The 12,493-nt window shown below is 54.9% G+C and overlaps 1 protein-coding gene across 3 annotated transcripts in view; it reads right to left on the bottom strand.

The window, feature by feature from the left end:
• Nucleotides 1-12,493, bottom strand: part of LOC116952278 (G1/S-specific cyclin-D2-like) — a 36,187-nt gene that overhangs the window by 8,518 nt on the left and 15,176 nt on the right. For all 3 annotated transcript variants that reach the window (XM_076072980.1, XM_076072983.1, XM_032971486.2), the window contains exon 5: nt 6,855-7,003. In XM_076072980.1, coding sequence (XP_075929095.1) covers nt 6,855-7,003 — 149 coding nt within the window. The remainder of the gene's footprint in view (nt 1-6,854; nt 7,004-12,493) is intronic.

Here is a 12,493-nt window from a genome sequence, read left to right as displayed (position 1 = left end):
TGTATGTATGCGTGTTTGAGTGAGTGTGAATCGGTGACGGGTGTCTCTCTGTCTATTTGCATGAGTGAGAGGCTGGCTAATAAGTGGGTGGTGAGCGGCTGGTGAGCAAGTGGCTGGCTGGTGTGCGAGAGATTCGTTGGTGAGCGAACATGCGCGTGAGCGGCCGGTGTGCCTGATGCGCAATGAGGCGAGTTGAAGTGTGTTTGAGTGAACCGGTGGCTAGTTGGTGAGTGGCCAGTGAGTGAGTGGGTGTGGGCGGTGAGTATTGGGGAGCGGTAGTGCAATGATTAGCTTGCTGCGCTTAGAACCCGGCGACCCGAGTTTGATTCTCGCTCTCACGGTCAACACCAGTGACGATTATCTGAATCGGTCCTGGGCCTCTCTTAGGTCGACTGAGCCTCAAATGAGTACCTGGTGCGGTGTGTAAACATCGCCACTGGGGAGACAAAGTCCCGACCTTCATAGGTGCTGTTCACTAACAGCACTTGTTTCAACAGTCTGTTGAAGGCTATACGGGGAACCTTTGTCTTTGTGCGTGGCGACTGAGATTGTGCCTCCCCCCCGGCCCCCCGCTGGCCATGAGCCGTGAGGCGGTCAGACGCCACCGCTTTCCCATGACGGGGCCCAAGGGGTGGAATTTGGGTGTCAGATCTGCAGCCCAATCCGGGGCCCGGCCGGGGAGCGCCAGGGCCTAGGGTGCGCGTGCGCGTGTGCGTGCGTGTGTGTGCGCGTGTGCGCGTGCGTGCGTGTGTGTGCGCGTGTGCGCGTGTGTGGGCGTGCGTGCGTGCGGGCGTGCGAGTGTGTGTGCGCGTGTGTGTGGGCGTGCGTGTGTGTGTGTGGGCGTGCGTGCGAGTGTGCGTGCGCACATGTTTCTGCATGTGTGTACACGTATGAGTGCATGTTTGGGTGGGAGTGCTTGTGTGGGGGCATGTGTGTGCGTGGCCTTCGTCGGTGCTACTCGCTAACAGCACTTGCCCCAACGGGCTGTTAGAAGACTATATGCGTGGGCGTCTTTGTCTTCGCGCGAGGGCGAGCGCGTGCGTGCGCGTACGTGTGCAGTCGGGGTGATGTAGGGAGGCAGGGGGCGAGAGCGAGAGAGAACGTGAAAGAGAAAGTATGAAGGGGCTCTACGAGAAAGAAAGATGAGAAGGGAAAGCCAGAGAAGTAATCAAGACGTAGAGATAAGAGATAAGGGAGAGCGTTAGACAGAGGGAGATGGGACGATGAGAGAGACGGGGAAAAAGAGACATAACAGAAATCACACGAGAGAGAGAGAGACACAGCTTTGACCGAATCACCCGATTAAATACGATTGCAAATGTTAGGGTATAAAAAGAGTGAGACCTATTCATAAGCGGTGGAATCCAGGATATATATACGTGGGCGTTAAACCAGACTCACAATTATTTCATCGCGTGCGTAACGCGTATTAACTGATCATAATTACCAGCCCTTCGTCAATGCGGTTAAGGTGACATTCGTTTCATGCGAATCCGGTTCCGTTAAAGAAAAGAACACCCATAACGACTCTGCATAGGATTATAATAACAATTAATAATAATTTCGTCAACTTGTAACGGGCCGCGCGGTCAGCCAGTGGTATCAACAATTTCCCAAGCTCTGCGCTCCTCTACACATGAAGATGTTTTCAGCCAATTGATGACCGTTTGTACACGTGGGAGGAAACCGGAGCACCACTTTCTCCTCTTCGCCGACTGTACCCTAAATTATAAACGAAAGTGGAAATAGCAAAATCACAAGAGTAGATCGAGTTTGGACATCTGGTTAAGAGCATCAACGGATGCGGACATGTACTTTTGGGTACGAGAATATAGGATTGTTGTTCTCTAGTGGTAGTGCCTTATGCCAATAATATAGACCCGAAGCCAACGGAGCCAGAGTTCCGAAAGACATCGAGTGAGGATTAAGCTCCCGATTAACACCCATAACACCCGAAGGATCAGAATCTTTACTTAGACCGGAGGAATCCCGACGAACTATGAAAGCTCTTTTTCACAGATGTCCAGTAGGGGCACGAGGCCAGCAAGTTACGAAGAGCGACACGGTAAGATGAGAGGTGACAAGAGAGGTGACGCAAACACAAGGCAAGGGGGTGGGGGGAAAACTTATGGTGGGAAGGGCAAAAGACGGAGAGATGAGAGAGAGTCTTGCAGAGAGAGGATGATGTAGAATGGGCCAGGATGAATGGGGGGGCTTGTTCGTTTACGAGTGGTGAGGCTTTATAGTTGGGGGGGGGGGTATGATGTAGTAAGGGTGATGTAGGGGTGGGTGAAGGGAATACATCTTCGCAAGTATGCTTGAGCAGGTCCCTCCACTCACAAGCACACACACGTGAAGAAAAAGATCCCCCGTGTAGCCTTAACAGACTGTTGGGGCAAGTGCTGTTCGCGAGCAGCAGCACCTATGAAGGCCGGCACTGCACACGAGGGGGTGGGTGGCCAGCACCACGCCCGGCCGCCTTTGTTTCCCTAGTGGCAATGTTTACACATCGCATCAAGTAGTCATATGAGGCCGAGTCAACCTCGGGGAGGCAAGGGACCGGTTCAGATCATCGTCACTGGTGTTCGCCGTGAGCGGGAATCGAACTCGGGGGGCCGGGTTCGTAGCTCAGCGCGCCAACCGCCTTCGCTACCGTTTGGCGCACACACACACGTAGATACACACACATCTAGACAAGCACACACACATCTAGACAAGCACACACACACACGTAGATATGCACACACACACACACATCTAGACAAGCACACACCCAATTACACGAATGCAGTTCCCCCAGGCAGCTTTAGGGGGATTGTTAGGGCAAGTGCTGTTCGCCAGCACGGCGGCGCACAAGGAAGTGGTGTGACCAGCACCCCACCTTTAAGTCTACCCAGTCTTGATGGGACACACACCACACGAGATACTCATTTAAGGCCCAGCCGACCTAGGGGAGACCCGAGATCGGTTTCCTGATATTAGCCACGGCCTGGAATTGAACACAGGTCGTCAGGTTTGTAGCGAAGTGCGCGAAAGCACCACACCGCCGCGCCACTCTCCTGCCACGCAGACGCTGCCCCCCTGGTCCAGACTCGACCCCCGACTCCGTGCCCCCACTCCGTGCCCCCACTCCGTGCCCCCACTCCGTGCCCCCACTCCGTGCCACACACTCCGTGCCCCCACTCCGTGCCCCCACTCCGTGCCCCCACTCCGTGCCCCCACTCCGACCCCCCACTCCGTGCCCCCACTCCGTGCCCCCACTCCGTGCCACACACTCCGTGCCCCCACTCTCGCTCGCATTTCCAAGTTCAGTGGCTGCGGAAATTTCCATGGTTCTAGGTTCCGCAGGTGAAGGTGACGGTCACGCGAGACGCCCAGCCACGCCATCTGTCACCCCGGCCACCCTCCACCACCACAACTGCTGCCACAATGGCTACTGCCACCACCACCACCACCACTGAAGACAAAGATCCCCCATACTGTATAGCCTGGAACAGACTTTTGGGGCAAGTGCTGTTAGCATGCTCCTATGAAGACCGGCACAGCACACGAGCGTGTGGGGTGGCCAACACCACGCCCGTCCGCCTTTGTCTCCCCAGTGGTGATGTTTACACACCACACCAGGTAGTCATTTGAGGCCGAGTCGACCTTGGGGAGGCCCGGGACCGGTTCAAATAATCGCCACTGGTGTTTGGCAGTGAGCGAGAATTGAACTCGGGTGGCCGGGTTTTGTAGCGTCGCGAGAAAACCGATGCGGCACTGGCTCCCCGACCACCACCAGCACCACCTACAACCAGCACTCTCAGAACCACTGACAAGCACACGGGCACGAGCAGTGGGAATTCACGAGCATGCCACAGTGTGCATCTCAGCCGACCCATCACAAATATTGAGCCTATTTAGTTGCTCGCTATTAATTGTCAGCATTGACATTCATTCGATTTGGGACCAGTTCAGATAACCGCTCACCGTCCCGCACATTAGCCGCGGCCACGAATCAAAATCCGGTCAACGGCTTCATGAATAAATACATTTTCCCACGCGAACCGAATGGCGTCACGCAAACAGACGCAGTTCACTATTAACATATCTAGTTAGTGGACTATGCCAGCTATTGGCCACCACCTCCAACCACCATCACCACCACAACTACTGGAATGTGGAATTTTCACCACTGGCTCGGGGGCTGCCAATGGAGATGAACGCCTCTTTGACCCGGCGAGGCTTTTTGACTTTGATTTTCTGTACTTATCAATTTCGGTCGTTCCCACCTTGGCTGCCTAAAGCGCTTCCCCCCCCAACTCCGAAAGTTTAAATTACTCTTTGACGGTCCCAGCGGTCACGGTCGGGCTTTGTCACATCCGACTGTGCCTCCCCTTGCTGCTGCTGCTGCTGCTGCTATGCCCAGTCTCGCTTCCCGTGGAAAACAAGTGTGTGTGCCGGCCTCAATAGGTTCTAGCTAACAGCACTTGCACCAGCGGTCAGTTTTGGGGCCATACATGGGACCTCTGTGCTTGCGTGCAAGGCTCGGTCGACGTGTGCGTCTTTTAGAGGTCCGCAGGAGGTGCAAATGTTCCTGTGGTGCTGTACGTACGCAGAACCTTTTTCACACGGTACGTAGCCAACTGCGCGAATCGGAGGTGCGGGTGAAGGACAACAAACTAAACACAACAACAAGCAGTTCTAAGGAATCAAGATTGAAACGTGCACTGCTCCAGTGGCTTGCAAATATCTGAAGGGAGAGCATTCCAGACGGCCGCAGGAGCGCATCTGCAAGCGCCGCGCAACGCGCTCTCAGATGTTGTGCAGCAGAGACGTATGCATCGAATTGCATCGCGTATAGTCACCTTATCATCAAACACTTCCTCCTCCGACTCCCCATCCTGCACCTCGACAGATCATTTTCTCGCCTTTTACAGTGTCCCTCAAGGCCAGTAAACGAAACTATCCAACGAGCTGGTTGGGAAATGAACAAGGCGAGCCGTAAATTAGCCCGGCATTCCTTGCCGCCCACTCACCTACCTACCCACCCCCCCCGCCCCGCTACCTCCCAACTCCTGCGAGGGGGCCTCGCACCAGGCTGCCCGTGGCCAACAAGACGGCACATCGACAAGCACACCGACCGACCGACCGACTGCCCGCCGCTGCTTTAAGAGGGAATTCCGGGGAGGGCGGACAATGGGGCTTTCAGTGGCGTGGTCATTGTCTCTCCCGCTCGCCGCCGCCGCCGCCGCCGCCGCTCGCCAGCCCGCCGGAGGATTTGAAACAAAGCGGGAGATGAAAGGCAGCGGGGCAGACGAGATGCGCCTACAGGATTTCCGAGGGCTGTAATCCGAGGGTCACCTGACGTGCGCGTACGATGCCGCGCGCGCAACTCCCTCCCTCTTGCGTTCTTCTCTCTCTCACCGGTTCCCTACCTCCCTCCCCCTCTCCTGCACCCACAACCTCCCCCCCCCCACCAGCTCCCTCCACCCCCTCTCTCCCTTCCCCTGAACCCGCGGGCCCCCCCACCATCACCCCCTCCCCCGCCTCCCTCCCTCCCAGCTGCCCCCGTGGGAATGGAAAGAAAAACAATGACTTATGCCGAATAAAATGTGCACGTACGGGGCCAGCCACGGTCTGCGAGCCCCCCCCCCCCACCTTATCCACCCACCCCATCCACCACCCCCACACACACACACAGATCTCTGCCTCCATTCCCATAGCGTAATAACACCGGCCGACACACGCACCCCTAACAACGCGCACGCACACACACACACACACCCAGACGTGTGCTGCCAGGATCGCCACCTGTCCAGGGTTTTGCCAGCATCGTCCTGTTGCTCAGGTAGCTGCCGCCCTGGGAAAATCCGCGAGTGTTCGCAACTCCCCGGTGACGTGTCGATTTGCCTAACGGCGAACCACGTTGCACTCAACGTGTACCTCTCCCCTCCTTTGCGCCGGGACCTTGGGAGATATTTAATTTTTGTTGGAGGCGACGTCTCGGTTGGTTCGTTCCTTCGAAGAGGTTGGGGCAACCCTTCGCGCTGGTAACGCGTGCCAGGTAAGACGCTGACACGCCGGTTGGCATGTACTCCGGCACGCACGCCGCCACGGCGCGTCAGTGGCCCCGTCCCATTTCCACCATACCCATATAATAAAGCGTTTCTTGGGTTAGACCCACGAAGGCCGTGTGTTGGCCTTCATTAGGTGCTACTCGCTAACAGCACTTGCCCAAAAAGTCTGTTAAGGCTATACGGGGGTGGGGGTGGGGAGGATCTTTGTCTTTTGTACGCTCGGTGTGCAAGCCAGGCCCCGGTGTTTTGACCGGCGGGGCGGGGCCAGGCTCCACCCAGACGCTGCCCACCCTCGGACAAGTGGCACTGGAGGGCTCGCGATGCCTTCCGCACTCGAGCGGGACGATGAGATGGAGATGAGAGAGGGGAGCCGAGATGAGCGTCGAGGACCCCCCCCCCCCTCCTTGACTCAACGAGGCCCAGAGGGCCAGGGCCTCCCGACCGACCACTCACAGGCTTAGAGTGGCATAAACAACTTTGCGCCCTCGCGCTATGATCGCGTGTGCCTTCGTGTTCATGTGCAAGTACACAGAAGGAATGAGGCGCCAGTGTGGGACTTTGATCCGAGTGGACCTGCCGGCGACCGGTACCGGCGGCGTCAAGATCGGCCTCCGTAGAAGGGGCAACGGAGGCGGTGACAACGGGAGGCGGTTGAGCGACGCTCGCAACAACGACCAGAGCACTGGGCGGCTAAACACGCAGCGAGGTGGCACACGAGCGTGGAGTACAGGCGGTGCATCCGCCAGTCGACTTCGGTGCGTGCGTGTGTGTGCGTGTGTGCGCGTGTCAGCTCACCGGGTCGGCGTTGGTGATCTTGGCAAGTCGCAGCGTGAGGCTCTGCGGGGACAGCGCCGGGTGCCGCACGTGCAGACGCAGACCTCGCACGGCCGCCGCGACGCTGCCGCACGCCACCATCGACGCGGTGTACGTCACGAACTTGAAATCTGAACGCATACGCACGCAGGTTAGCACGCGAGAGCAGCAGCAGCAGCAGGGAAACATTCACACGAACGTCAAATAATAATCAGAATAGCCGGGGCGAGGCGGTGCCTGGCTGTTACATTAGAAATAATGTCAACTTGTGACGCGTCGCAAGTTGAGAGAAACTCAGAGGTGCGAGGAACCACAGACCAGCGGGAAGGGGCAGCCACGCGATTAGCCGATGCCAACAATTTACCAAGCTCTGCGGTCCTCTATATATATGAAAGTGTCATCGGCCATTTAATGAGCGTTTACATTTGTGAGGAAAAACGGGAGCAACCGGGAAAAAAAACCTCACATACGAGGGGGAAACACTCTATCCCATACAGGCGGAAACAGGTGGGGTGCGCATTTTTGTTGTACTGCCTTCTGGCGAGCGGGGGTACATGCTCCATCTCGATGCCCACAAGAAGGGAGTTTCACAAGATTTGTGCTGCGATCCGGCAACCCTTGCTGGCTCCACAGTGCTGGATCACAGGCCAAGTGCATAGCTAAGTGTAGTCCAACGCTTTGGAGGCCGACCTTGGAAGCCGATCAAGGTTGAGCCTGCACAGTGCTCGGACGATCAACCACCGTGCATGAGACGCAAAACACAGGCGTCGCAGGCTGTCGTGCAGCTACGATTGAGGGCAGCAGACAACAGCGCAGGCAAATCAGTTTAATAATAATACTTTCGTTTTATACAGCGTCATTCATGCCAACAGTATGCCACGAAGCTGTACATTAGTTGACGGACTATACTTCTACGTTGCCATGTCCACGCTCTCCGCCTGCACCCACCCGGACTGACAGGCGCGGCGGAGCACGGTCAGAACAACATCGACGACCTTCCCGGGCGTGGGAAGGAATGGCTTTCATCCAGCAGCGAAGCAGCCAGGTGCGATTACATTTTTGGACCACGATTAACAACAATTTGACAGCAGTTGATACGCAAGGCAACTTGCCGACCCGACACCACCACCGCCGCCGTGGTGTCGGCCTGCTCAATGTCAATTGGCCCTGGAGGCCTTGAAAACGAGCACTTTGAAAGCACACCACAAACAAAACACATAAGTAAATAGCCACGTTTGAACGTAAACTTTTGATTGCAGAAATCGGATCGTGGGGACATCAGAAGGGGAGAGGCCGATCACAGGCCGCCCCCTACTTGTCCCCCCATCCAGATGCTCGTCCCGGTTTCCTGCGTGCGAGTTTTGTGAATCACTCCACTTCATGGAGGGCTTCAAAGATTAAAAAAACCTGGCACAATGGCTGACTCCCCCCCCCCAAATCACCCCTCTCGTCTCCTCCTCCCATCCCTTGCACACCCCCCCCCCCCCCGCCAAAAAAAACCATACCCACCACAAACTCAAAGGAGGGCAATTTAGTTTGTCCGTGCTTCATGTTGTTTCTCCCTTCTCTTCTTCTTTTCTAACTTTTTGTTTCCCCTCCTTCTCCTCTCACCGCGTGGAGCCACCTCTATGGGGGTGGCTAAAGTTTCACACAGGTGGCACGGTGGCGAGGGGGCCCCCCCTCCCCCCCCCAGGATCTGGTGGCCTCAGTCAGCATTGAATGAAGTGAAATTAAAGGATTTCTCCTCCTCCTCCGCCCAGCGACCACGATTAATTTTGCGACTCAGCACCTCCCCTCCCCACCCAAGTCCACTGTCCCCCCCCCACCGTCCCCCCCCCTCACCAAAGCCACCCGACCACCCCCCCCCCATCCCTCCCCGGATTAGACTCCTCATTGCCTCTATACAGGGGGAATAACCGTGCAACCTAACATTCGCTCTGGCCGGTATCTTTTTTTTTCACAACGTGAACCAGGTGCTGTTAGGTATCGAACGCCCCCACTGAGGTTTGATAAGGCACGGGAAGGGGACAGTTGGGCCGGTTGCTGATGTTCAGACGCGGGGCACCAGCTACTCACTTCTCGTAGCCGAGTCAACGCAAGCGAAGCCCACGCCAGGTACGGACGACGCCAACGCCAACTGCGAGGCGTGGCGTCGGATTGAACTCGGACCGTAGAAAGCGCGATGCCACACATGAAGCCCGACGGGCACTGGCGCATAGAGGCGCGCAAGAGACGAAGATCCGGACCGCCCACACTGTGAGCGAGGAGTGAGCACCCACGAAGGCCGGCACATGCACACGAGGGAGTGGGTGGCCAATGGCACGCCCGGTCTGATGTTTTTTTACACATCGCCATCAGGTTCTCATAGTAAGGCCAAGTCGATCTAGGGGAGGTAGGCCCAGGACTGGTTCGTCACTGGTGGCGAGCGTGAGCGGGAATTGAACTCGGGTCACCGGGTTCGTGGCGCGGCACGCTAACCGCTACACTACCGCTCCACACACACACACAAAGATCCCCCCGTATAGCCTTAACAGACTATTGAGGCAAGTGCTGTTAGCGAACACCTATGAAGGCCAGCACGGCACACGAGGGGGTGGGTGGCCAGCACCACGCCCGGCCGCCTTTGTCTCCCTAGTGGCGATGTTTGCGCACCACACCAGGTACTCAATTGAGGCCGGGTCGACCTAGGGGAGGCCCAGGATTGGTTTAAATAATCGTCACTGGTGTTGGCCGTGAGCAGGAATCGAACTAGGGTCGCGCTAACTGGGACACACTATGGCTCCCCATACACACGTACACACGTACATACACACACGCACAGAAACGCACACACGTTTTCACCGCGTGGTCAGGGCAACTAACTCAGAAACTGCCCCTTTTTGGCTCAGATACAAGGAGGGGTGGGTATGGGAAAGTTAATTTAATAACCACCTTCATCTGCGCACTCTCTCCCTCGCTCTACATTTCCATCGCATCGCCCACTCCTCTCTCCATCTCTCTCGCTCTCTCTTCAAGTCTCTCGCCATATGCTTTGCATCTTAATCCTCTGTCCTTCCGTTCCCTCCATCAGTGTCTAAGTGGTTTTGTAAATGCTCTCTTCCGTAAAACCATCTCTCCGGATCATAACACTTTTCGGCTTGTGTTTCGCACTCCCCCGTCTCCTCCATCTCTTTTGAATTCTCCGTGTGCCTTTAATTTACTCCTCTCTCCGTCTCTCCGTCTCTCATGCATCCCTCTTTCTTGCTTCTGTCTGTCTTTCAATATGTCTGTACCATCTTTTTAGTCTCCGTCTGTGCATCACTCGGCTTTATTTCTGTCTGTCACATCTCTCTTTGTCCGTTTGTCCCTCTCTATCTGTCTGCCTTTTTCAGTCTGTCTTTTTGCATCTGCCTTTCTCGTCTGTGCCTGCCTCGCCCCCTATCCCGTCTGTTTTGGTCCATTCGTCCACATCTCTGTCGCCGTCTTCTCCCCATGCAAGCTGACATCGTAAATTCTCTTTGTCCATTTTCCCTTCACCTTTGCCCATCCGCCTGCGCGCCCTCACTTCCTGCACCCCAGGCTCCGAGGATCTCTGCCACGCGCAGAGCACGGCGCGTGCGGTGGGGAGCGCCGTGAGACAGCGGGGTCCCCAGACGGACGCGTGCTGCGTTGCAAACCTTCAGAATCGGAATTTTTTAAAATTTATCTTGATACAGGAGGAATCCGATGAGCTATATAAATCTCTTTTCGCACAGATGTCCAGTCGGGGCACGGGGTCAGAACTTTACGACAACAAACGATACGAACACACGACAGGCGTGCAAAGTATAGGAAAGGCAAGCTAATCACACAAAAAAATCGAATAAAAGGATACATTTTTTTAATGAATAAATATTTTAATTTTATTATAATTCAAAATAAATGTTTTTATTTTATTTTACCAGGTAAGGCCCACTGAGCTATTAGCTTCTTTTTCAGAAGCGAGCTGGCCACAAATGATAGCTCAACGAAGTGGCTTATCGTGCGGAAATTTATAGCAGCAGTCAAAGATTGTTAATGCACGTTCTATTCTAAATGTGGAGGGGGAAAACCGTAGATCCTGGAGAAAAAAATCCACGCAACCATTAACAAAGTACACGGAAAAATATCGGGAGTTATACAAAATTTGACGTCATACGCAGACTAGGCATTCTTCAATACCTCCCAGATGGAAACAATTACACCCCAGATTTAAAAAATGTTAAAGTTGAAGAACATTTTTAAATCCTCCTCCACCACTGCCTCTTAATTTCAGTGGTGGTGGGGGGGGGGAAATTGAGTTATAGAACACAATATTCACAGTTATAAGTTATTATTTCAAATGTCAGCTCTCTATCCCAAGTATAACATCCGTAGAATGAAATCACTCACTCGCCACTATATATACACACACACGCGTAATTCGATATCATAACTTACAAGTATTATTACTCTTGAGCTTGCCCGTCATTGATGCTGTGCCACGTGTTTAAACCACGGGAGCATCTTGCAAATATTTATACTTAAACGCTGTGTCTATGTTCAACTGCACAGTGCTCTCTCGCCAGAGCTCCCCTCCATTGGAGGCCCCTCCACCAGCAGTTGCACTAAAAATAAATTGCAGGGCTGCGCCTTTATCTTCATCCTTACCTTCATACCTTCGCATTATTTTATTCTTGCCACGATCAGTGTCGCGCTTTCGCGCAATTCCCACCAGGTTCTCGACATCCGTGTCTCTCAACTGCAGTCCGCGCAATCTACCGCGATCCCCACCCCCCGCCCTCCCCCCCCATGCCTTCTAACTGTCCACATTCTCGTGGTCCTGCACAATCGCTCTCTTCCTGATCGATATCCTCCCGCAGTAACGTTGATTATGTTTCCTAAGTACACCGCGTAGACGCTACTCACAGGTGAGTAACGTCTGCATTTTTTTGCTTTACCCGATTAAGTAATTGGGGGGGGGGGGTAGATTTTCACCTTCAGCAGATTTGGACCGTGACGCTGCCACACATGGCCTACACTCCTTCGGATGACGTCACGGGACCTTTACCACCCGCCGGGGTTAAATACACCCGCATTATTAACCGGGGCAGCCGCTGGGCTCGAACCACAAACTTCTAGCAACGAGCCATAAAATGCCCTTCCGAGCCTCCCACTGTTTTAGGCGGCGGTTTTCGACCGGCCCATTAAGAGATCCGAATGTCAGCGGCGCAGCGGCCGAGAGTGTGCGGACGGGGAAACTGCAACGGGCGCTGCGCTACGGAGAGGGTGCGGTAGGCGGGGGTGAGTGCTGGCGGTTGAGTTTGGGAGGGTGCGGTGGGCGGAGGCGAGTGCTGGCGGTTGGGTTTGGGAAGCCTGGCAGTGCCGGTTTTAGACGCAGACAACGCAGACATTTGCCCAGGGCGTTGGCAGATTTTTGGGACTCGGGAAAAAGGGGAGGGGTGCCATGGTGGTGAGATGTTAACTACCACGCCTGGTGTACAGGAGGTATACAGGAGATCATGAGAGTATTTTGGCTGCTATAAATATCCACACGATAAGCCACTTCGGTGAGCTATCATTTGTGGCCAGGTCGCTTCTGATAAATATGCCACATAGCTAGTGGGCCTTACCTGGTAAAATCA

Source organism: Petromyzon marinus, chromosome 3, assembly GCF_048934315.1.
Source record: "Petromyzon marinus isolate PM22_M1 ecotype Great Lakes invasive population chromosome 3, UKy_Petmar_22M1.pri1.0, whole genome shotgun sequence".
NCBI lineage: Eukaryota > Metazoa > Chordata > Hyperoartia > Petromyzontiformes > Petromyzontidae > Petromyzon > Petromyzon marinus.
The sequence above is the reverse complement of the archived record's forward strand: the minus strand, read 5'-3'. Positions and strand labels throughout refer to the sequence as shown.